Consider the following 26,609-nt stretch of genomic DNA (forward strand, 5'->3'; position numbering starts at 1 on the left):
TTATCCAAACCGCTTCTCCTTACTCAGGGTGGCGGGGATGCCGGAGCCTATCCCAGCAGTCATCGGGCAGCAGACAGGGAGACACCCTGGACAGGCTGCCAGGCCATCACAGGGCCTTGGCCACATACAGCTGGGGGGGAGAAAAAGGAGGGGGGCGGGGTATTGTTATCATTACCCGGCCCTACTGGAAGTATAATTGTAAATCTGACAGTAAATTCTGCATTTCCTCACCTGTAGTGCGATTAGACCTCAGCAGATGGCGATGTATTCTCATTTGTGACGTGACCCAGCAAGGCCTTGAAAGTACACAGATGACTTGTTAGGCCATGCTGCAGTAGATGTTGTTGCTTGTGTTGATTCAATGGTGGTAAATAAATTGTTAGGCCATGCTGCAGTAGATGTTGTTGCTTGTGTTGATTCAATGGTGTTAAGTATTGCTCTCACGTTTCTATGCAAAATTACCAGGGGGGGAAAGTGGGCATCAAATAATGATCCGTACCTGAATGTTTGCAAACCAGAACTTCATTGCATGTGATTCCTTCTCTTTAATTCAGTGTCCCCTCAGTGTTTAGTTAGTCCTTAGACAATTAGCTGTTGGTGAGCTTTTCTTCTCAGGAAGATTAAAAGATATATTTAGTAAACTCATTCAGTTAGTTACTAAATTAATGACACTTTTAGCCAGGATTGGACACATAGGCCTAATGTGAGATTTGTTTTAAATACGTTTCCAGGCATTGATATGTGACCCATACACAAGTTTTAGCTCTACTTTAAGCAATAATCTTTTACAGCTTTAGTCATAAAGTTTGAGGCTAAGCAGGCCTGTGTTTTTAGCTGCAATGATTTGAAATTGTGCAAAGATTTGCTACGATGGGAAATCCCACTTTTCACAAATGTGTGTGTGTGTGTGTGTGTGTGTGTGTGTGTGCACTAGCAATACTGTACCCCACCCCAACCCAACCCCAAAAAATCAGCAGTTTTATCTTAAATTAAGGTTGGTATTTTTTTGGGGGGGGGGGGTAACAAGACAAGAGTCATTGGTTCGCCATAGAACTACCAAAGCAACAAGCCTCGCCGCCACCCACCTTTCTGTCTGTTTGAACCAACAATATTCCAACACAAATTAGGACTCGCCGCCTTGTGTCAATTGAGAGTCCAACAAAGATCCAGCACAAAGTGATATGTCATTAGTGAACGGGTGGGGAAGGAGAACATAGAGCTCCTGCCTCTCCACGAATAATGAAGAGGTCTCCATGGCGACCGGTCTGCAGGTCGCGGTCCCTGCATCGGGGGGCAGTAGAGATCAAAGGCCGCCATACTTTGCTCCACCAGAGCAAGGGAGGACCACTCCTGCTTTAAGTGGTGGGTTAAATGCTTGGGGGGAGGGGGGGGGGTTGGGGGGAGGGGCCCTTCATTAAACCTACCCAAATCTTTGTAATGATGCTTTCCCATGTGGAAAGACTTTTCCCTTTCTTCTTCTTCTTCTTCTTTTTCCATCTTCAGTTTAAGCAAATTGTACTTGAAAGCGTTTGGAGGATTCGGTTTACGAACAGACAGAATTCCCAGCCGAGTCCTGTTGATGCCTCTGGCCCTCCGAGACTCCAGAGCCAGACCAGAACACGACGGCGGCGCTAGAAAAGCGGGTCTAGTGTGTGTCAGCACAAGAGCTGCTCCTTCACACAGGAGTCAGGCGACCGGCGCTCCGGGCGCGCCGCTCTCAGCTTGTCGAGCTTTGGTTTGGTGTGGATCTAAACATGTCTGAATAATCACACACACCTGTGGCGCGTGCCGGGGGGCTCGTTACCCGGTCTGGGTTTGGGTGTTGCAACATAAAAATGAGGGTACTTTCTGCAATAGGGAGCGGTGTTTCTCAAAAACAAACCCACAAGGGTTCGTGAAACATTTTCTGTTTTCAGTAGTTCGCCTGTTGTCTTGTTTTAAGCTGAGATATTGGCGTCAGCTGAAATATCAAGTTGTTCTCCTCTCTAGTTGTGTACGTAGTGAGTAAAGGCCCACAGAAGTGGGAAGTCGGTCTGTAGCGGAGTCGGTCTCTAGCAGCAACTTGAGGTTTCACTGTACCCATCTTGTGGTATTAAAACCAGTCGGTATTCATGTTTAGTTGGAACGTCCTACAAATATTTCTGATGAACCACACGACCGGACCGCTGACACTGCTGACTTTTCTCTCTTCTTAATGTGAGCCGCTACCAGCGGACCCCCGCGGTGAAAAGTCCACTTTCAAACCTGTGCCATGCTGAGCCTTATCATACGCTATGTTACCATACGCTATGTTACCATACGCTATGTTACCATACACTGTTACAATACGCTATGTTATCATACACTGTTACCATACGCTATGTTATCATACGCTATGTTGTGATACGCTATGTTATCATACGCTATGTTACCATACACTGTTACCATACGCTATGTTACCATACGCTATGTTATCATACGCTATGTTACCATACGCTATGTTACCATCCGCTGTTGTCATACGCTGTTACCATACGCTATGTTATCATACGCTATGTTGTGATACGCTATGTTATCATACGCTATGTTGTGATACGCTATGTTGTGATACGCTATGTTATGATACGCTATGTTATGATACGCTATGTTGTGATACGCTATGTTGTGATACGCTATGTTATGATACGGTATGTTATGCGCTATGTTGTGATACGCTATGTTGTGATACGCTGTTATCATACGCTATGTTGTGATACGCTATGTTGTGATACGCTATATTGGGTGCTATGTTATAATACAGTATGTTGGATGCTATGTTATAATACGGTATGTTGGATGCTATGTTATAATATGGTATGTTGGATGGTATGTTATGATATGCTATGTTGGTTGGTATGTTATGATATGCTGTGTTGGATGCTATGTTATGGTATGGTATGTTATGATATGCTGTGTTGGATGCTATGTTATGATATGCTGTGTTGGATGGTATGTTATGGTATGGTATGTTTTGATATGCTGTGTTGGATGCTATGTTATGGTATGGTATGGTATGGTATGATATGCTGTGTTGGATGGTATGTTATGGTATGGTATGTTTTGATATGCTATATTGGATGGTATGTTATGATATGCTGTGTTGGATGCTATGGTTGTGCTTCAATGGGGTTGTGAGAAGATGGACTTGGTATACTAAGATGATGGCTGCTTTTAATCTAGTTCTATGGCTGCCGTACTTTGGAGTTGCAGTTTTTTCTTTAAGTAAAATATTAGTACAGATTATAAGCCGTTAATTTGACAAAATGATATTGACATTGATTCCATCCTGGATATTTGCGCTGCATAACGAGGGGAGCTTTATGGTTTAAATGATGGGTCTATTGCTGCTGTTGAACCTGCCCCCCCCCCCCATCTGTCTTCACACCACCCTCATACCTGTGTAATGTTGCTTGCTTTAAACGTCAGCTTTCAAGATGAAAATACTGAAAATAAAACTACTGTGCTGAGCATGTATGGCTTCGACAGTCCCCCCTGCATTTTAATTTTAAACATTCATAGTTTAGTCTAACACATTATTTTGTGTCACTTTTTGAGGACAGAAGAGCAACCGCACATTTTATCAGACTGGCGTATTTAAAAGTTAGGGTTTGATACCGAGGTTGATACAGTGAAAATAAAGAAATCCGTTTCAACAAAAGACTTTGTGACAAATGTGAGCTCACCATTTAACAAACTCAAACTCAACCCCTGCAAAACAATTAGATGGAGTTGAAATAAAATCTTACAAGAAGCAACTTTGAAGTTATTCACCATCTTGAAAATGTTTGCATAATGTTAAATAAAAACTCCACAGAAGGGTAATCATTTTGTATTTGCTGAATACATTTACCCCCCAAAATTGATTTTGAACCTTTTGGACTTGCACGTTTTCCCATTAATTGCAAGTAGATGGGGGATTTGGTCGATGCCCCGTGGCTTCCTGCTGTGGATACCAACTTTGCACCCAGGGATCTGCTGCTCTTTGGCGATGAGGAAGGCTTTCTGGCTGGGGCTGTTGTCTCTGAATCTGAATGGTAAACGGATTAGCCGAGAGCCTGGTTTTGGGGGATGATGGTGAACGGCTGAGGCGGTGGCTACTGTTGTGGGACAGCCCAAATTAGATTACTGTAACCCTCATGAGGGGCTTCACCCCTGGTGGTCCGGTGCTGTGGCGGGGCACTTGGGACTACACTGGGCTCAGCAGTCAGACTGTGGAGAGGTGGGAGAGCGAGCCCTCTGAAAACCAGTCAAGGGGTGTGGATCTCAAATCCTGTTTAAACCTTTTGTTATTTATACAGGGATTTATGTGTCATTATAAAACGATCATTGGACCAGAGCAGCATCTTGTCGCATAGTAGCGTACCCAAACAGTTAAATGTGTAAAAATATGGAAGTTACTCATCCTTTTTACAAGGACCATACCTCTATGCACTTGTGCGTGGGACTTCATTGTTTGAAGTTTGAATATTTGGAATTAGAGAGCAACAACATGAACACAGCAGCTTGTTGCTGCCAGGGTCCTGCTGAAAGAGCGTTTAGTCCTCATGTTCTGTTCACTAACGAGAGTGGATGTGTTGCTCACCGCTCATACACACCCAAGCCACCTTTGGATTTTATAGCAATACAATTGTAATTTTTTATCTAAAAATACCCAATATGTCTTATCCTTATCTCACTTATTACTAATATTAACTAATATTAACACCATTTATGGTTAGTAGTTGTCATTTCAGACGGGTCATTTTGACCCAAACAGAACACAAGGGGTCATTTCTCATCATTGCCCTTCTCTGCTTTGGCTCTGTTGTCCATTTGCCCAGGTTTGCAAGTGAACATTACTATTCCTGCCCCGCACGAATTGTTGCTCTGTGTTCTTCCTTTGCCTCGTTATTACATTATCTCGATGTAGTTGGAGGCTTCAGAACCCTGTTATTTCAAGCCCTTGTTGGTGAAAGTGAAAGGGTTTCAGCTAGATGTGGATTTTTACACTGTGTGATAGTGCTAGTTACACATGGGGCTGTGCAATATGACCATATATATCATGTGACAATATGACCATATATATCATGTGACAATATGACCATATATATCATGTGACAATATGACCATATATATCATGTGACAATATGACCATATATATCATGTGACAATATGACCATATATATCATGTGACAATATGACCATATATATCATGTGACAATATGACCATATATATCATGCGACGATATATCGATATATATCGATATATATCATGTGACGATATGACTGTGACAATATGATGATAGAAAACATCTGTCATTTCATATTAAGCTCTATTGTTAATTATGTTGTGTTGTAAATCACACTCTTTACGGCACTATTTTTCATCATTTCGACGACCCTTCCCGCTCTTTGCACAGCACGGATGCAGGCAGGAGATTTGCATGAAGGCAATGCAAACAAACGTGGAGGACAGTGAACGTAGTGCAGAACGGGGTAGTTCTGAACAGAAGGACTCCGACCAGCCAGGACAAAACCAGGAGCTTGTCCCTAGAAGAGGGGCTATACTTACTTCTATCGTATGGACGTGGTTTGGGTATGAAAAGTCTGACACGCACCAGAAAACTGTACTTTACAAAATATGCCGCACGCCGGTCCCCACAACAGACTCAAACACCACTAGTCTCACACATTAATATTTTATATTTTGTTACATGCTTAATTGGAAATTTGTGCAAAGGTTCTAAATAAAAGGAGAAAAACAATCAAATATGAGTAAGTACCTTTTTATTTGACGAGTATATAATTCAAAATGTAAAAAAAAATAGGCCTTTCCACGTGGTCATTTTATATAAACTATTTATTCATTGAATTCGCAGAAAACGTGCTGTATCGTGGTCGTGATATGAATGACCTATATCATGATATGTATCGTTATCGTGATATGAATGACCTATATTGCGATATGAATGAGCTATATTGTGATATGAATGACCTATATCATGATATGTATCGTTATCGTGATATGAATGACCTATATTGCGATATGAATGAGCTATATTGTGATATGAATGACCTATATCATGATATGTATCGTTATCGTGATATGAATGACCTATATCGTGATATGAGATTTTGGTCGTATGGCACAGCCCTCATGCCACATTTTGGGGCGACAGATGTTTTATTTACCACTTAGGAGCTTCTTGAGTATTAAGCTGGAATGTTTAAGCTGTCAGTTAAAATTTGCTTTTGTCATATCTGCCACACAACCATTACTTTATGACGCCCTCATTTATCTCGATTATTACTTTGTGTACTTGTTCATACCCTCTTTAACTGACAAAGAAACGGATGACGTCTAGGAGACGGAGTCCAAGCTGCACAGAGCCTATGCATTGCTGTTGTTTGCCTGTATGGAGATGACGGTACTGCTGGAAGTGCCTTCAGGGGTCCGCTCGTGTCAGGAGCTGGGTCTGCAGCTACCATGCACCATCTGTGCCGGACCTTAATAACTAGCCCAGTGATTTATTGCCTGTACTCAGCGGTGTCTTTTTGAGAAAATCCCTGACAAAAGCGGTGACCCTCGGCCCCTTGCTGTTTTTAATAGTCCTTTCGGGAGATGCGTGGAAAAGTAGCGTCGTGGAAGCTTCGGCCCGTTGGAAGGGAAAGTGAAAGTTGGAGTACTTAAAACACTCCGCTAGACTGGAGAACGTGAGTTTTTGAGAAGGTTCAAAAGATTTGGTAGATTGCCAAGCTTTTTCCATGAACCGAAGTGACGGATGCCTTCACTTAGATAATCGAGTGATGTTGAAATTATCTCTGAGGTTTAGGTAACGACAAAAAAAGCGAGGGTTTTGAGCCAAAAACCTCTCATTGTGCCGTCCCTCACTGTTCCATAAGCTGCTCTTTTACGGGTTTGTTGTCGGCCCCTGTGAATTCTGTTGGTCTTCGGTGACCCCTGTCTCCTCATCCGCCGTCCCCTCCTGAGGGCGATAAGGCGCTACGGGAGAAAAGCCTCCCTTATCTTGACCCTCCGCTCTATAGCGGGGGTTGTTTTATGGGTTGTAGCTCTTTTGTCCCCTTTTTCTTTCCCTTTCCCTGATCACTCACTCATTCCTCTTGGAAGTCGTTTGAAGGCCCTAGAATAGCCTTGGAAAAGACCCCCCCCTCCCCCCCTCCTATGTTCCCCTCTTTATTGAATCCCGCCTCCATATCATTTATCTCTGCGCCTCCTCTCCCTTTCTCCTCGGCTTGAGGGGGGGGGGGGCACGAGGGGCCATCCCCTTTTCTCCTCCAGCTGGGTTTGTTGACACACAGTCAATCCAGGCTTCTCTTTCACCCCTTCCACCCCTCTTTTTAAGTTGCCCACCCCCACACTCCGCTACCCCGCTCACCTCTTTTTCCTGAACAGTAAAGTTGCCACAGCTGTGGACTGTATTAGCATAGCTGCTGGGGGGTCGGGGTGGGGCGTGCTAAATATATTACAGCCATTACCTTTTGTTGGCGGGGTGACAGTTTTAAAACATCTCAGCCTTTCACTGTGCAGAGGGGAGGACAAAAGACGGGCCGAGGATTTCATTGTAACAGCTTTTTAAATATGGGTCAGAGCGCTCGTAAAGAACGGAAGGGGGGTGGGGGGGCACGAAAACAAGTCTTCTGGTTTTTTCAGAGGGAAAACAAGTGTGTATAATTAGAGTGGTTAGAGAGAATATTTTAAAAAATCGATTAAAAAAATAAATCTTCCAAATTTCCACATTGAAAAAGACCCTAACCCAAAAACGGTGTCCCATAATCTGACATTCAAGTTGCCGCTTAACAAATCTCCTTTATGTTGCTGGTGAGAGATGTGCATCACGGCTTCCTTTTGGAATCAACAGGTGTCAAAATGAACAAATCCCGAGCCGGCTGTGATAAAAAACCCTCCCAGACCACTCTTGCGAGGATTACCCGCGGTTCCTCCTCCCTGGCCAGGCAGGGCGAGCCAGTCCAGCCCCAGGACTCTCGCCAGCACGGGAAACAGCGCAGGAAGCAGGCAGACTCTGCTCTGGCCCAGGACCTCAGCCAGATGAGTGTGAGCGGCCTGGATGTTTTACCTGCATGGTAAGCCCACCGCATAGTAAATACATGGAAACCGTTTTGCCGTATTATTCTGGGGGCAGTTATATCACGACGGAGCAGGTCGACTTGTTTGATGTTTTTCCTTATTTTATTTTATTATGTTGGCTCCTTGTTTAGTAAGGGACATATGCCCGAGACTACCCCGGACCCTCAAGAGGATCAGCCTTGTGGGTCCAGATCTACCAAGGCTTCTTTGTTGAGCACTACAGTCTACTCGACCTCCCCGAGAGGTCTGGCCTCTGTGGCTCGGCTGGTGAAGCGAGGGCGCTGCAAGAACGTGGTGGTGGTGGCTGGGGCTGGGATCAGTACACCCAGCGGGATCCCAGACTTCAGGTGGGTGCTTTTGGATTTGCACTCTCTGGAATCCACAGCCTCGTGAATCTCTCTACTGTACTTTGCTCTTTGTACCTCACCATAGTAAGATTCCTTGGATTTTTCCTTTGTCTTCTATTCAGCTCCTCTCCAAACAGCACATACAGCCAGGCAGTGGCAGCATAGCCTACTGGTGCAGGAGGTGGTTCTGTAATGGGTAGTAGAGGTGGGAGGAAAACTTGGTTCTGTGATGAATCGCAATATAAAGCCGTGCCAATTTTGATTTCACAGCATTTCCCTTGAATCGCAGTGTTGAAGCCAAACTAAAAGATGCAGTGAAATGAGTTCTACTTCTCTGAACGTGTGAATTTGAATTGTTTGAGTATTTACTCGGGGGAAGTATACTATGTTTAAGCTTTTGTCGTACTTTTTCTTTGGCTAATTGCCATTTTCACATTGTACTCCAGATAAGATGGGATGGAGCTTTAAAACAATCGCAATATTGAATTGCAAATGTCATAATATTGTGATATTTGAAAAATCCCCGTATGTATGAAATCAACACTAAAATGTCATCTTAAAGTTGAATCAGATTCCCAGGCCTAGTTAACTGGAGAGTCTCTGGGTCAATTACACCAAGAGTCATTTGTCATGTCAGTGTCCTTGAGCAACACACTGTAACCCTGCAAGCACAGTCATTTTATTTTAAGTTTCCTAAATGCCATTAATCTAAATACCAACATTGTCTGTTGCCCCCACCTGTAGAACACCAGGAACTGGTCTGTATGCTAATCTAGAGAAGTACAACGTCCCTTATCCAGAAGCCATTTTCAACATTGACTACTTCTCCAACGACCCGCAACCTTTCTTCTCTTTGGCTAAGGAACTATATCCTGGCAGTCACCGGCCAAACTACATCCACTATTTTATCCGCATGCTGCATCACAAGGGCCTGCTGCTCCGAATGTATACCCAGAACATTGATGGTCTTGAGAAAAGTGAGTGATGTCCCAAGTCTTGAACAGAACAGGAATTATTTATGTGTGCAATAATCTGTTTCAACAAACATCGACTTTGAGAAAACTTGAAGTCTTTGTTCTGGGTATTTCCCTCCCCACCCAGAATGGCTCGGTGTTAGCCCTTTTCCTGTGATTATCTCCTTATAATGTCTAAGTGTCTTCTTCACAGTGTGTGGCATCCCAGAGGACAAACTGGTTGAAGCTCATGGTAGTTATGCCACAGCTTCCTGTCACTTGTGCTACACACCTTACCCTGCCGAGGAGGCAAAGGTAGAGCCCAGTGATTTTAAAAAACAGACATTATAGGAAAACAGGGCCTCCTTGAATTTGAAGACTGTGGTAATTTTATATGTCTTTGCCTTTTTTGAACAGCATGCCATTATGAGTGACAACATCCCTATCTGCACATTCTGTGCCGGAGCTGTCAAGCCTGACATTGTGTTTTTTGGAGAGGACCTTCCTGAGAAATACTTTCTGCATTTGAAAGACTTCCCCAAAGCAGATCTGCTGATCATCATGGGCACATCTTTGCAGGTGAATGTCCTCTGTTGTGTGAGAGTCAAGGAAAATATTTGATGTTATAACCTCAAGAGTTTCCACAAGGGAAAACGGTTTCCCCAGTGATATTTAAATGAATGCGATGTCCTCTAGATTGAGCCTTTCGCCAGTCTGGTGAACACCGTGCGGTCTACTGTACCACGCCTGCTCCTGAACCGGTACGCTGTGGGTCCCTTTGAGAAGGTCCCGCTGCGGAGAGCAGACTACATGGAGCTGGGGGACTTGGTGGACACCGTGCAGAGGTTCGCTGAAATGCTTGGGTGGAACAGTGAGATCGAGGACCTGATGAGAAGTCAAGAAAAAGGGGTTGGTTCCATTTTGACCTGTAAGCACAAAAAAGCTTCTGCTGTGTGTTTGTCTGCGACTGAGTTCTCGATTGGACAATCTTACTCACATGGAATCACTTAAAATAACACAGGTGTATATTTTGTGACTGTGGTAAATGTTATTCTCTCCTGCAGAGCATTCCTACACTGGTAAGCAGCAGTCCATTGGTAGGTGGACAGGGGACTTGTCAGAGCAAATCCAGTGGTCTTGGGAGGAGAGGAGCCTCTGAGCCACAAGGCAGACTGCCTCCTATTAAGTCCAGACCAGGCGCTCGGATACCTGCTACCAGCAGTGCTGAGGAGACTGATTCAGAGACAGACAGCAAGAGCTCTGCATCATCCAGCCCAAGTAATTGAGACTAAATGTTTTATGAGGAATTCCAACATTTAGTTCCAAAGTCCTTGGAAAAGGTTTTGCGACTGCATCTTCTCCTGCTTGTGCATGCTAACAAGACTTCCAGCCATTGTTATCCTGTAAATCAGTGGTATTAAATTATGTGCCATGGAGGTCTGTGTGTATACAGATTTTCGTTCCGCCAAACACTACACCAGCTGATTTCACTGATTAGTCCTGCTTTCTGATTGTAATTGTTTTAATCAGTAAAATCAGTTAGTATAGTGTTTAGTCACACACGGACCACGGACCTCCGTGGCACATAACTGATTACTACTGCTGTAAATTGTGCATCTTTCATTGTTGATGTTCTGCATTACTCTTGAAGTGAATTTTAACAAAGAGGGTGTGTGAACCATCAGCCTATGTTCGCATATGGGAGTGAGCATGTGGGTATGTATGCACGGTGTATGTGTGGGATGTGAAGTATAGTTAAAAGTCCATTTATATTGTGCATCATAGCCAAGGTCACTTTGAAGCACTTAACCTGATTTTTCTTCTTCCTTCCTTAAGTACTTGTGTATACTCTAGCCAACAACTTTTAAAATTTAATAGTTTTATTCTGTTTTACACTGGATACCACTGAAGCAAGGGCATCGTTAGAGTCAGTATAAAGTCAGCAAAATAGGTGGGCAGAGGAGTATTTACATAGGGGGAGTTGGACCTTGGGTCCTTGCCTGGTTCTCATAGGACAGTAGTGAAGTGGAAAGGGAGGTATGAACCCCTTATTGTACCGTGTCCACCATTTCCAATCACGCTAGATGCTAATATTACAGCCCATCACAAAAAGATGTGTGTGCGTTTGTGTGAGAATGACAATATTTTAGATATTTCTATCAGTACATCACTGTATTTTTTGATTAAACCATATTTAATCACTCCATTTTAGTACTGTTATACTTTTCTGCTGCCTTTGACACCATTGATCATACCATCTTGCTCGATAGACTTAAGCACTGGGTTGGCATAAATGGAACTGCCCTCAGTTGGTTTTCCTCGTATCTTACAGAAAGCTCTTTCAGGGTGACTATTGATGATTTTGTCTCATCATCGGTTCATATGTCGTGTGGGGTCCCACAAGGTTCAGTCTTTGTTCCCATTTTGTTCAGCTTGTTTATGCTCCCCCTTGGTCATTCTCGTCAGTTTAAGATTTTTGCCTACCACTGCTTTGCAGATGACACCCAGCTTTATGTATAATATAAATCTGATGAGCTTAATAACCTGGATACTATACATTGCTGCTGTACTGCTATCAAAGATTGGATGTCACTAAAAAATTTTTACATCTGAATACAGACAAAACAGAACTCTTGGTTGTTGGCCCAGACCAGGTTTCAAAGAGTATTAGCCCATACCTCAGGCACTTAGCAGGGAATATAACATTTTCTGCTAGAAATCTTGGTGTTTTTTGATCTAAACTTGAATTTGACCATCACTTTAAGAAATTGGTTCAGTCTTGTTTTTTACAACTCAGAAATATTGCCAAAACCAGTTCAGCATTGCCTAAGAACATCGTAGAGCCAATCCATGCTTTTATCTCTTCCCGCCTGGATTACTGCAACTTCATATTTTCTTGTTTAAGCGGGTCTGCAATTCCTTGACTTAAGCCTGTTCAGAATGCAGCAGCCAGGCTTTTGACAAACACCAAATGAAGAGAGCATATTACCCCCATCTGGTCTTCTTACACTGGCTTCCTGTACACTTCAGAATTCAGTTCAAGATCCTCCTGATCACATTCAAAGTCCTCTATGGCATGGCACCCTCTTATATTTATAACTTTAACCCAATACTCAGCACCACGAATACTCAGATCTTCTGACCGACTGCTCTTAACTGTCCCACGATCCAGGGGGACCGTGCTTTCATCAATACTATAGAATCCCCTCAGCTGAGTCTGTACCACATTTAAAAAAAACTTTTAGGGGCATCCAGGTAACGTAGCGGTCTATTCTGTTGCTTACCAACACAGGGATCTCCGGTTCGAATCCCCGTGTTACCTTCGGCTTGGTCGGCGTCCCTACAGACACAAATGGCTGTGTCTGCAGGTGGGAGGCCGGATGTGGGTATGTGTCCTGGTCGCTGCACTAACGCCTCCTCTGGTTGGTTGGGGTGCCTGTTCGGGGAGGAGGGGGAACAGTGTGATCCTCCCACGTACTACGTCCCCTGGTGAAACTCCTCACTGTCAGGTGAAAAGAAGCGGCTGGTGACTCCACATGTATGGGAGGAGGCATGTGGTAGTCTGCAGCCCTCCCCGGATCAGCAGAGGGGGTGGAGCAGCGACCGGGATGGCTTGGAAGAGTGGGGTAAGTGGGGTAAGTGGGGTAATTGGCAGGATACAAAAGGGGGGGGGGGGGAGAGAGATTAAAAAAAAAAACCTTTTAGAAACCCACTTATATAGGCTGGCGTTTTTAAGTTTGTTACTCTGCAGTTCCTGTTATTTTGTCTTTTAATCTTGTGTTATACTGCTTTTGTTTGTTTTATGAATTGTATTTACATGTCTTCATGTTGTGTACTATTATGCATTTTATTAACTGTGAAGCACTATCTGCTGTTTTGAAAAGTGCTATATGAATAAATAAATATTTAATAAAGTATTGTGCAATTCAGACCAACTCCTATCTTTCAGACATTTTCTTTGTGCTCATGGAAAACAGACAACTAAAAGGTATTCCTGTCTTCCAATTTTAATAACAGCATTGTATGCTTCACTACATTTAGGAAAGGGTGATTACATATCCTGTTTGTAGACAACGTGCAAAAAGAACGTTCCCCCATCACATTTTCCTTACAAACAGCGGAAGTGACCAGCATGCATTATGTCTTTATGCTATTGTGCAAGAAACCTGTCATTAAGTTGCGGAAGCTGAAAAAAAGCAAAGAAACCTTGTTTAAATTTTTCCAGATCGGATTTTTGTTTGTTGCTGTCTAAATGGGAAAAATGCTGATCTGCACAAAGAAATTCAGATCTCTGCCATTATTTAGTATAACTTTATACTGTCAGTGGAAAGCCAGTCCCAGAGAATTAACCAACATCAAATCTATAATTCTGTCTGTACTTACACGGAGTGAGCAGGCAAATGTGGTGTGTACAAGTCATTTTTTTCCTTTTCTTGATCGATATCAAGCGTGCCCCACGATTAATCCTGCTACCACAGCGGTTAAACCACGTTCTCTCCTCAAATAAATATTCAAGCAAATTTATAGTATTTTAATTGGCAGTAAATGTTTTTAGAAAAGTTATATAGGGATGCTTTCCAAGAAAATTTTAAATCAGTACATGCTTAACTTGCGGACTTTTTTTTATAGAATCATCCAGATCATTTCCTCAATCTAGAAAACTCACACAATTTGGAGAATTCACTAACGCCCATGCAGAATTGGCAAATAAAAAGTACGTTAAAAACCCATTTAAATACTCGTTTTCTCGTGAAGAGTCCACAATGGATAAGGCAGAAACGATTCAGACACTATTGAACCACCACAAGAAACTGTTTCAGCATCACTTCCCTAGATAGTTCTTTCTTAAATGTGCTTGCATGAAACAGCAAACAATACAACTGACGTTACAGAACAAATCATCAGGGCTCAATATTTAGTTTTTGTGCTGCTGCTGACTAAACAAACTGAAACTCTTCATTATATGCTGTGTTTATAAATTAAACGACCACTGCTCAACCGTTAAAAATGCCTCATTCCTTCTATAGACGGTGGACTGACGCTGGTTTTTAAACCACGAATTCACTTGACCGGGTGGAGCTCACAACGCTTTGCTTTATTCTAGTTTAATGTGCGCTTATATTAAGTCGATCTAAATAGACAAAAACTGAAGTAAACAAAAAACCTTATACACAGGTAAGGAATGATCTTTTTCTTCACGCCCAAGTCCGGCTCGTTTTCCCAAGTGGCTTGTTGGCATGGATGGCCCTGTGGTTTCCTGTGGAACACAGCATGTGTTAGGGTCCTGCGAGCACATCTGGGAAATGGTGGCCTAGATCTGGAACGCACTAGTCAGTGTCCGATCCTGAGCTGTCGTCAGCTGGCTGACACAGAGTTTCGTCCAGTGGCGCTAGTGTCCCATCCTTTTTAACCCCCATGGGTCGGATCAGGTTCTGCCTGTGGGCGTGAAGAGCAACATATGAGCTGTGCTGAAGAGCGGACACTAGAGATCTCTGCATCCTACAGAGGCCGGTTACACAGAATAAAACTAAAATGCAGTACTACCATGAATGTCCTCGAGTCCAACAGTTTTTGAAACAGAAGATCTACGCAGACAAAATTACCTCTGCTTTGGACTCAAACCCTTTGTATCCCTGGACTGTCTAAAACGGGCTATTGCTGTTGTACATCTTTACTTTCTATTAAAAACCAGAGCTCAAGGACCCTCAGAAGACAAACCCCTCCCCGCTCAAAGACACTCACTAATGTTTGACCATCCTCTCCCCCACTTGGCCCTCCTTCCTTCCCCCTTCTATGGCAGTTTAATTACAGGATCAACGCTCAGTATAATCTCCTCAAAGCCACGGCTGCCCCTCCATCCTAATCCAATTATATCTGCACTGTGTGTCACCACTTCCCTCTGAAATGATTTATCAGAGAATTATCCAATCAAAGGTTTAAAAAGACCCATTTGCATTCATCTGTGGTATGTAAACATAAAGGTCATATAATTCCTGGTCTGTCCCAAAGGTAGAATTAGCCAATTGTAAGAAAAGTGCATCAAAAGGTTGAGACGTGGAACTACACACAGTCAAAATGAAATACATATATATTATATTTACAGAGCAGTAGATAATGTGAATGAGTCATAAGATAGCAGAAAATATAAGAACATCATTCAGTCACTTTCCATTACAAATACTTGACCCCTGATCTGAGTGGGCCACCTTCCTGGCCAGCTGAGCAGGACCTTATAACCTCAGCAAGCTGAAACGTTGTGGCAAGTAACAAGGTGAGAGGACCACAGGCCTACTGGAAACAAACAGAACACACGTACCTTCCACTCCACTGTTGTATTCTCTCCCCCAATTAGTGCAAAAAAAATCCACCTTATTCTCCTTAACACTGAGAGGGGGACTGAGGCTGCTGGGGTAGATGTGAGGGGTGGGGGTAGGAATATGCGCTAATTGGAGGGCCAGTTAAGCAGTTAGGGAAGCACATTCTTTTGGGGCTCTGAGCGATCTCCTGAGAGCTTATACTGGGGAGGGGGAGCGCTGCTGCCTATACCTCTCCCTTACTGCCACAGCTCCTGTACTCTGACAGAGAACAGAACAGAGGAGAAGAAAGAGGATCCAGCTTTGGAAAGGAATCCGGGTCTTGTGGGTACAGGTGCCTTATTACACTCAACCACCCTACCCCCACCTCCAGCTCTTGGCTTGATGATGACAATGTCGGCTTCCTTGTGCTTGCAAGTGTGTTCACACCCACGCAAATTTCATTGTCAGACTTCTCAGTCTACTACCTGTCTGCAAGCAATGTTTGACTCCTCAGAATGAGAAGAATAAAGTTGGGACACATGTTATTAAAAACCTTGACTGCCACACAAAGGAGCCTGCAAGCCAACCATGTGTTCCAATTAGGTGATAATTAATGGTGCACCAGTAATGATGCTGCGTAGGCATGCCAGCAGCTTCCATTTACTCCAGCTGAATACAGTGGCGTGCTGGAGGGCCAGGCCCTAATTGAGGCTGGAGCTAACAGCATGAGATTCCTCCTTTAATGAACTGGTTGGCAAGGAGCGAGCTCACTGTTACCTTTGTGCTAGCATCATGTTTCACTTGCGTTAGCCTCTGCCCGCTGGGGAAAGGTCAACATAAATGCAGCAGAGCTCCTTGGTGGTGAGACAATAAATCATACAAATCATTCAGACAGGGGTACTAACAGCTGTTTATAGGAAAAAGGTTAATCATCCAAGTTGGGGGTTTTGCTGAGCAAAGGCGTTTCATTTGTCCAAGCACTCATTTGTCTATTTAGTGTATATTCACCGTGACAGCTTGTCAAACATGTTGACAAGTTTCTGGGCCTCATACTCCTTCTGCTCCTCTGTCATCTCTTCCATGGGGTTTGGCATTGGCTCCTCGACATGACCCGTGATGGGGTTGATGCTGGGCCAGGCACAACGGAAACAGGAAGGTCAAAGTTAGAACAACCGATTCACAGTCATAACACATTGGATCAATTCACTGACAACTAATTCAAGTTATGCCACTTGAGTTCAAGAAAGTATGAGGTGCCATTTTGAAGCTTGTCCACTCACAAGGGTTTCGCAGATTTGTATTCCTCAGTATCTGAGTCTTCATCGTCTGAGTACTGAGTCTCCCCTCTCCCTCCTGCCAGAAGCCCTCGTGCCTCCAACAGTCCTGCTGCATTGCCATACCCTGTGTACTTCAACAGGTTGTCCACTACCAGACAACAACACAGAGACACAGCTGTAGCATCACATGTGCATATAAATATCTGAGCAAGTTGTACTGCTGTTGTGGTTATGCTCTAATCACACTGGCAGCGTACTGCATTTTGTCATTAATCAAAGGTTTTGGAGAAATGCCTCTGTACCTCTTAAATTCCTTATTCTATTTCTTATCTATCATCCTCTCACTAACTGGCCACCAGCCCCACTCCCCCTCTCACCGCTCTCTTTGCACAGGACGAAGAGAAACTCTGCAGCACTCTGCTTTACGCCCATGTCAACGTGGGTCATGAGGCGTACCAACTTGTTTCTGATGGTGGTGCCAATCTCTGGCCTGATCTTTACATCTTTCAGCGGGGGGAGCACCTGAGGGAACAGAAATATGAAATTGTTGAGATAATTCTGACCACATTTTGGTCCCTGAACCCCAGGTTGGAGGACTCTTGGATATTTCAATCTGACACATCAATAGCCACATGTGCACCAGTAGCTATTGTGTTACCTGAGCCTTTATATATCTGCGGATCTCCCTGTGGTGCCTGGAGCCCTCTGCCATAAGGCTAAGGACTGGTGTCAGCCCTTCCTTGTAATTGGAACCCTGCTTGGAGTGAAACACAGAAAAGAGGTGTGATAGCCTGGTGAGGTTGTGTGGGTGTTCAAACAACTAGGTGTTATGCTATTTGCAACAATACTTTGCAATACAAGATTTTAACTGGATCTTTAAGGGACAATCATGAAGATTGTTGTTTTTTCATAACTCACAGAAACCTGTGGTGATATTGGTCATTGCAGTAGTGTTTGAACATCCTAGATCCCAGGGATTGATTAGTGAAACAGTTGTCAGCGCAGTCATTTCACTGTTGAACTTATAAAACATGGCTGATCCAGGGTTCTTAGCCATTTATGTTGTAGTATCTGGTAGTAAAGGTCTTGTACAAGCTCAGTCTGACATATCTGTTGGCCATTTACTTTGCTTCTTTTCCATAAACTCCCTTCTGCCTGCCTTCATTTAGCTATTATGATAAAGATGTAAAACACTGCCCTGTATGAAGTTCACTAGGCTAAGGACTGCCATTGTTTTATTTTCATATTTTGGATGTTTCTTTTTCCATTTCCATTAGTGGCTGTAAACAGCAAATGAATTCTTTCAAAAGAGTTAGCTTTTTGGTCACTAGAAGCAGTCACATTAATCATCTTGTACTATTAAAACATCAGCAAAAACACTTTTAAAGGTATCCTGAAGTATGTGTTCCATGTAAAGTTTAAGTGTTGCAACCTTTGAAAACTTGTAGCACACGTTTTCGGTGGGTGTCGAACTCCACCAAGGTTGTCCCTTGTCTCCGATTCTGTTTGTGATATTCATGGACAGGATCTCAAGGAGCAGCCAAGGTGAGGGGTGTGTCTGTTTTGAGAACCTCAGAATTGCATCTCTGCTCTTTGCAGATGATGTGGTTTTGTTGGCTTCATCACAACGCGACCTCTAGCGCACACTGGGGCGGTTTGCAGCAGAGTGTGAAATGGCCGGGATGAGAGTCAGCACCTCCAAGTCTGAGGTCATGGTTCTCTACTGGAAAATGGTGGGTTGCTCCCTCTGGGTTGGGGATGAGTTGTTGCCTCAAGTGAAGGAGTTCAAGTATCTCAGGGTCTTGTTCACAAGTGAGGGTAGGATGGAGCGGGAGATTGACAGGTGGACTGGTGCAGCATCAGCAGTAATGCGGACATTGTAATGGACCGTTGTGGTGAAGAGGGAGCTGAGCCAGAAGGCAAAGCTCTCAATTTACCAGTCAATCTTCGTTCCTACCAGTCAATCTTCGTTCCAACCCTCACGTATGGTCGTGAGCTTTGGGTAGTGACCAAAAGGGTGAGATCGCAGATACGAGTGGCTGAAATGAGTTTCCTGATTTGTCTGGGCTTAGCCTTAGAGATAGGGTGAGGAGCTCGGACATCCGGAGGGAGCTCGGAGTAGAGCCGCTCCTCCTTCGCATCGAAAGGAGCCAGTTGAAGTGGTTCTGGCATCTGATTAGGACGCCTCCTGGGCGCCTTCTTTTGAAGGTTTGCCGGGCACGGCCAACTGGGAGGAGATGCTGGGATAGACCCAGAACTCGCTGGAGGGACTATATGTCCAATCTGGCCTGGGAATGCCTTGGGATCGCCCAGGAGGAGCTGGAGGGTGTTGCTGGGGACAGAGACGTCTGGAGTGCCCTACTTAGCTTGCTGCCACCGCGAACCGACCCTGAAGAAGCAGCTGAAGAAGAATGAATGAATGAAAACCTCTGAAAACTCATTCATTGTCAGGCTTGCTCAGACACCAAGTAAATTCAAACAACCCACCAAGCTCTTGTATATTGTAATATGAATGTTCCAGTATAGATTCTCTTTAGAATACAATTTTTATTGATCTAATTGATTTTGTATGATTGATGTCCTATCTGTAAACAGGTTCTTGTGTTTTGCCTAGGTTTTGATAAGTATACCCGTTTAAGATCAAAGCGGTATTTAAAACACAGACAATGATCTTGCAGTGTTTGTCAGTAACATCCTCTGTGCTGGCTGCAAAACCTTTACCTTGTCTATCCTTTTCTCCATGAAGTCTAGCAGCACCTGTATTACATCCATGTTCTTTCCATTATATTTCTCCAGGCCCCCTTGGATAGGCACATCGATTAGTACATCCAGGCAGGACACAGGCAGGTTACAAAGCAGGTTAATAGCATGGCTGAAAAACAAGTAACATTAGTATTAGATAATAACTGAGGCGTGAGTAAAAAAAATAAAAAAAATAGTGCACTATTTGAAAGTGTACATTTTGCAATAATTTAATATAACAACAAGTTTGATTTCAATTCTTTTTTTCTTTTAACATATTCTCGACATTCTGTCTCTCAAACAAATTACAAAGAATCCACTAAATACAATGGATGAACACCCACGACTAGTTCAACAGCCTTCACAGGTCAAAGGGGTCCATCAATCACTTTTACATGACAAGGGTTAAATTGCTCTAAAGGACCAAACATTCTCAGAATTCTTGCATGAAATTACTATTAAAAACACAGCATTGCCTCTGGTCCAAGACAGCTAACATAATCAAAGAGGAAATATATAATGTCTGGAGATGAGTGAAGAAAGAAGATTCCAACCTGTGTGCTTCCTCCGTTTTCTCCTCTGTCTGAGTTTTAAGCATCAAGAGATGACGCATGATGGCAGCAATACGACGGAACTGGTGGTCACTGTCCTATCAAATGAAGTACAGCAGCATGAATTTTGAGCAAGCATTTCATTGGTCAGAAGAAAAAAAACTGAAGAAAGGAAAAAACTGATCAGTCTACAAGGTGTGGCGTAGAATAATCATGAAAAGCATTAGCCACTTGCAAAAAATGTGAAGACGGTAGGACATACAAAGGGGTCTTCTGAAATAATGAAAGCAATCACAATCAAAAAATCAAATTAATCTTTTAAGAAAAACAATAGCAAGAGATTGAAGGGAAGAAAGGGTAAACTTAGGAAATCATATCATGGGCCCACTGAAACTGCACTTATTAAGGTTTTGGATGACAACACCAACACTAGCAAAACCTCTGTCATAACGCTCCTTCAGTTTAGTGCTGCTTTTGACACTGCTGAACATGCACTACTTCTAGGCAAACTGGAGAAATGGGTTGGTCTTTCCGGAACTGTCCTAAATTGGTTCAAATCTTTTACAAGATAGGGACTACTTTGTTTCAATTGGTTACTATGTATCTGATCACAAGAAACATGACTTGTGAGGTTCCCCAAGGCTCAATCCTCCCACCAGTACTATTTAACCTTTACATGCTCCTGTTAAGTCAAGTTCTGCAACACAACAAAGTGTCTTAAAGTCTCTTGGGGGTGACAGTGGCTCAGGAGGTAGAACAGGTCTTCTGGTAACTGGAGTGTTGCCGGTTCGATCCTCGGCTCCACCTTGCAAAAACAATGAGGTGTCCTTGAGCAAAACACCTAACCCCTAACTGCTGGCATGGCTGACACCGCCGTCGGTGTATGAGTGTGCACGCATGGGTGAATGTGAGGCATTCAATGACTGTAAAGTGCTTTGAGTGGCTGTTACAGCTAGAAAAGCACTAAATAAATACAGTCCGTTTATCATTCTTACCACAACTATACAGACGATGCTCAAATATTCATAGCTCGCTCACGAAGTGATTATGTTCCCTTAGATACATTTGATCAGCGCTTGGAACAAAATAATGACTGGATGTATCGGAATTTTTGCCAAATGAATTAAGTTAAAACTGAGACCATTGTCTTTGGCCCTCGGAAAGAAAGGTTTTAAGTTATTGCTCACCTTGAATCCCTGTCAGTCAAGACTACAAGCCAAACCAGAAATTTGGGCGTAATTATAGACTCGTAACTAAATTTTGATAGCCACATAAAGACAGCAACAAAATTGGCTTATTACCTTCTTAAAAACATAGCAAAAATAAGAAGATTCATGACTTAAGAAGACTTGGAAAATTTATCCATGCCTTTCTTTCCAATAGATTCAACTATTGTAATGGCCCTTTTTCTGGTCTCCCAAAAAAAGCTATCAAACAGCATACTATATTGACAGCGATATCGGTGTTATCTTGCTTGGTATTTTCCACAGCACCTATATGTACCAGAATGCACTGATGAACTCTAGCTAATGTATCATCTTCCGCAAAATCTGCGCTTGTGTTGGATGTTATTTCTACCATCGGAAATGTAACTTAGTCGAGAGAATGAGGATTTTTTTTAACTGCGTGTTTAGAATAGATTTGAGTATTAGAAACCGTTAGGCTGTAGTTTTTGGGCTGTCAAGTGGTGTCACGACATGATACGTCATTTGGTGGCCAAAGAAAAAAATGGTTTCACTGCCGCTCCGGAGATGCAGAATTGATCGGGAACAACTACAAGTGATTTCCATGCGCTATTCCTGTCACAGATAGACAGAAATAAGGTTGAAAATCCATGATTTTTCCCTTCAATGGTTCAGGGCCAAAATACATCAATGACCAGCTTTTAGAATATAAACCTTCCACACTTCTCAGGTTATCCAAGGCTGCTCTGTATTTGCCACAAGTGTGAGCTCATTTAAATCCAGGTTAAAACTTTTCATAATTACTTTTCACCACTGCATTTCATTAAATAATCACTTTAATGCTGTTTGATTATATTTTCATTATTCTTATTATTTCATGACATCATTATTCATAATTCTTTATATTATCCTTCTTGTTATTAATCATTTTATTTGTTCTATATCTCTTTTTAATGTCTTTTATGCCTTCTGTAAAACACTCTGAATTGCCTGTGTATGAAATGTGCTATATAAATAAAACCTGCCTAGCATCGATATCCAATGCTACTATGGAAATTCAGAAAAAAGTAGGCTTATAGAAATTCTAGCTTTTAAAAGAAGAGTATTATTAAACATGAGCTTAAGTGTCAAAAAAGGTAAATTATGTGCTTAAGTTGAGAACACCAGCCTTGTCTTAAACTACGACAGCAAAAGAGCAGGAGAAATCTACAATGTGGCGATATGTGACCAGAGAAGATGGCATGCCCTGTAGAAAAAATGCCAGAAAACAGGGCTCTGCTTAAGCAAAGATATTAATATTCGCACAACAATCCCTTTCACAACATCATCGAGTGGCTCAGTAAGCTGTTGAGCATGGAGGGTGGGGGTGAGCGCCAGGCGATCATCTCTCTAATACTTTCTGACTAATCAAAGTAAGCTAGAAAGATGCCTCAAGACTGGAGTCAGGTCAGTCAGACAGATGATAAACCTATTATACAGGCAGAGGCTAAAGGGATCAGAGGCAGTTTGGAAGTACTTTGCTGAAGCTAAGCTAAGTTACACAATGGAGTGACAGTTTACAAAGCACCCATGATTGCAGTGAGCATTTTACCAAAAGATTTTTTTTAATAAACAAGACCAAATAAATTTGGTTTTCACACTTTCCGCAGGTGTGAATGATGAGACATATTTCATGCATGAAATTAATCTTCAATTCATCAATAAGTCAATATTGGTATGTCAAGTCTGGATATCAGGACAACCCAGTGGCTTACTGGATTCACTGTTTTCATGGGTTTCCACCCAAACTCCACAAGAAATTCAATACAGGTAAGTAAGAATATTTTAAGTGTGTTCTAGACAAGTGCCCTGTCTACTTTGCTCTAAATGTCTAATTTGAAAAGCCTCAGTCCACCATGCATGACCCTGATTTGGCACAACTGGGTATAGGCGGAATGGATGAATTAATGAACTGAGATACTGAGCAATTATTTACAAAATTACATCTTTACATTGTAGGCATCCGACATTCTCATTTAGAAATTTAACTGAGCAGGCAGGGGTTTAATGTTTTACTCAATACAGGAGAGAAGGCTTCAAACAGAATTTAACTGTTGTGGGACTCAAGACGTGTAACTGCAGTTTCAAAAGATTCTCTCTAACCACTTGGCCATAATGCACCTTGTACACATGGCCAGCTCTATTCCAGACTATGTTACTGCGTCTAATGTGAAAAATGTACATGAAATTAACATGGCATATAGCAGCGGTGGCGAACCATGTGCCATGCAGAGCCATGTGTATGCAGGTTTTCATTCCAACCCGACTCCACACCAGGTGATTTCACTGGTACATCCTTCCTTTTTGTTTGAAGGGTTACTAATCAGTGAAATCACCTGGTGTGGAGTCCGGCTGGAATGAAAACCTGCATACACATGGCTCTGCATGGCACATGGTCAGCCACCCCTGGTATATAGAATATCATCTGATGATGAAATGAGTAAAGCCTGACATACACACCTCATCACGAGCGTCAGATAGTGTGAGGCTGAACAAGGTTTTCAACGCCTCCATGGACCGCTCGTTGTCTTCTGCAGGAATGGGCAAGGCCTGAGGTTCTGGAGGGGCCACTTCATATGGACCCACCCAGCGCAGAGCCACCGTGTGCTCCAGCAGCTCTGTCAATAGCCTGACTGGGTGCTGTTCCCTCTGCAGGTCTTCTCTCACATCACGTCGCAGGGCAGAGAGCAGGAAAAGAAGACGAAGTGAGAACAAGCCCACTTCGTGGCATCCTGTGCAGATGGCACGCAAACGTGCACACAAACCCCGTGCCAGTTGCACATCTGCGCTAACTTGTTGTGCTGCAGTACTGTTGAAGACAACATTGCAGAGGCACTTCAAGGCTTCCACCACCACCCTCTCATTCTCTCCTGTCAGGGTGTGTTCTGGATGGCCATTCTGAGTGTCAGCTTCTTCACTGCCACAGTTGAGCTGCGCCAACCCTGCCAGGACCGTGATTCCCTCCCTGGTGGCTACGGGTCCCAGGACATTCTTGTCCCTGGACAGAATGCGGAGTGTCTCCAGGCAGGTCCTCTGAGAGTGAGGTTGTAGCTGCTTCCCAAGCACCGTTAATAAACCTTGACATAGCTTCTACACAGGGATGACACAGCTTAGACAGAGACCATTATAGTGTTGACAGAGTGCTGCGACATGACTAACACTTTACGGCATGGCGCTCAGTTGGTTACTTACACTTCTCAAATGTTCCTCCTTCTGGTCAAAGGCGAAAGTGTGGCTGTTCTGAAACAGACAAAAACAACATGCTAATTTCCCCAACAACCAAGCGCAGTCACTGTGCTCGCCAGGCTGGGCTGAAAGCGGGGCTTTGGAGGAGCAAAGCACAGCTTGGGTCGTTAGCCTGCGGGCTGTGCGCCCTTCCGCCACACCGGCACGGCTCGGCTCGGCACGGCTCGGCTCGGCACGCCAGCTCGACACAGCGGGACGCTTGGCTCGCCAATCCCAAGTCAAGATGTCGGCCCAAGGCGCGAGGCTGTGACGTTACACACAGCCTCGCGCTCTGTGACAGCTAGCATGGCTTCGGCTAACGCTCACCGCCGCCGACGGCTTGTTTTGGTTAACGTCAAAACAGGCGGAGGCCAACTCACCTCCTGATTGTACTTGTGAAGGAGCGCGTCGAGCTCCTCCTCGTCCTGGGTTTGGAGCCGTGACAGGATCCCGTTCACATCCATGACCTGAAACATCAAACGGCCGGACGCTGCTGGAACACAACCCCACGGCCCGTCCCTCGTACCGCGGCTAGCCGTGCAGCTAGCGAGCTGAGTGACTGGCTGGCTGGCTGGCTAATGGAGCCGCCGCTAGCTGCCGGCGTCAGCGCCCCTTCCCGCTGCCTTGTGGGAAACCGGAGGGCGGGGGGCGGGACCCCCCCCCACGTATAGCCCCCCCCCCTCCACACGTAGCACATCTGGGACGTCACGCCAGACCTGCAGGACGTCTTGTGGATGCTTTGCAAGAGATAAAATCCTAATACTGACCTGTACGGTCTGCAACACATCATCACGTTACACACGCGCACGCACACACACACACACACACACACACACAGCACCGTAGATACACCGCACACTATTTATTATGATTACTGCTTCTTTGGTGTTTTGTTGCTGTGTTATTACTATTGTTGCTGCACTGTTGACGAGCTGAAACACAACAACCTTACTCTCTTGTACTTGTATAATGAGCAGTAACACAAGACTTTTACTCTCTTGTACTTGTATAATGAGCAGTAACACAAGAATTTTACTCTCTTGTACTTGTATAATAAGAAGTAACACAAGAACTTTACTCTCTTGTACTTGTATAATAAGAAGTAACACAAGAACTTTACTCTCTTGTACTTGTATAATAAGAAGTAACACAAGAACCTTACTCTCTTGTACTTGTATAATAAGAAGTAACACAAGAACTTTACTCTCTTGTACTTGTATAATGAGAAGTAACAAATGAACTTTACTCTCTTGTACTTGTATAATGAGAAGTAACACAAGAACCTTACTCTCTTGTACTTGTATAATGAGAAGTAACAAATGAACTTTACTCTCTTGTACTTGTATAATGAGAAGTAACAAATGAACTTTACTCTCTTGTACTTGTATAATGAGCAGTAACACAAGAACTTTACTCTCTTGTACTTGTATAATAAGAATTAACACAAGAACTTTACTCTCTTGTACTTGTATAATGAGAAGTAACAAATGAACTTTACTCTCTTGTACTTGTATAATGAGAAGTAACACAAGAACCTTACTCTCTTGTACTTGTATAATGAGAAGTAACAAATGAACTTTACTCTCTTGTACTTGTATAATGAGAAGTAACAAATGAACTTTACTCTCTTGTACTTGTATAATGAGCAGTAACACAAGAATTTTACTCTCTTGTACTTGTATAATGAGCAGTAACACAAGAACTTTACTCTCTTGTACTTGTATAATAAGAAGTAACACAAGAACCTTACTCTCTTGTACTTGTATAATAAGAAGCAACACAAGAACTTTACTCTCTTGTACTTGTATAATGAGAAGTACCAAATGAACTTTACTCTCTTGTACTTGTATAATGAGCAGTAACACAAGAATTTTCCTCTCTTGTACTTGTA

The 26,609-nt window shown here is 43.3% G+C and overlaps 2 protein-coding genes across 4 annotated transcripts; one reads left to right on the top strand and one right to left on the bottom strand.

Annotated features, from left to right (window-relative positions):
- Positions 1-7,885: 7,885 nt before the first annotated feature.
- si:dkey-103i16.6 (uncharacterized protein LOC557125 homolog) lies at positions 7,886-10,690 on the top strand. Its single transcript, XM_056282098.1, has 7 exons — positions 7,886-8,100; positions 8,236-8,451; positions 9,196-9,428; positions 9,619-9,719; positions 9,822-9,983; positions 10,101-10,313; positions 10,469-10,690. Exons 1-7 carry the CDS (start codon positions 7,886-7,888, stop codon positions 10,688-10,690), a joined length of 1,362 nt encoding a protein of 453 aa, XP_056138073.1.
- A 2,701-nt stretch (positions 10,691-13,391) lies between these two features.
- On the bottom strand, positions 13,392-25,357 carry ric8b (RIC8 guanine nucleotide exchange factor B). 3 transcript variants are annotated; one of them, XM_056281322.1, is made up of 10 exons: positions 25,099-25,357; positions 24,686-24,733; positions 23,954-24,583; positions 20,274-20,368; positions 19,699-19,849; positions 17,636-17,731; positions 17,355-17,499; positions 16,981-17,125; positions 16,709-16,828; positions 13,392-14,840 (listed from the first exon to the last, which is right to left on the bottom strand). In XM_056281322.1, the coding sequence occupies exons 1-10, from the start codon at positions 25,192-25,194 to the stop codon at positions 14,732-14,734; spliced, it is 1,635 nt and encodes a 544-aa protein (XP_056137297.1). In that variant the 5' UTR covers positions 25,195-25,357; the 3' UTR covers positions 13,392-14,731. The 3 variants fall into 3 exon arrangements, with proteins under 3 accessions (XP_056137297.1, XP_056137298.1, XP_056137296.1); XM_056281323.1 differs by having other exon boundaries at positions 13,392-14,836; positions 17,636-17,734; XM_056281321.1 differs by having other exon boundaries at positions 17,636-17,734.
- Between the last annotated feature and the right edge of the window lie 1,252 nt (positions 25,358-26,609).

This window comes from Lampris incognitus, chromosome 6 (assembly GCF_029633865.1).
Source record: "Lampris incognitus isolate fLamInc1 chromosome 6, fLamInc1.hap2, whole genome shotgun sequence".
Classification (NCBI taxonomy): Eukaryota; Metazoa; Chordata; class Actinopteri; order Lampriformes; family Lampridae; genus Lampris; species Lampris incognitus.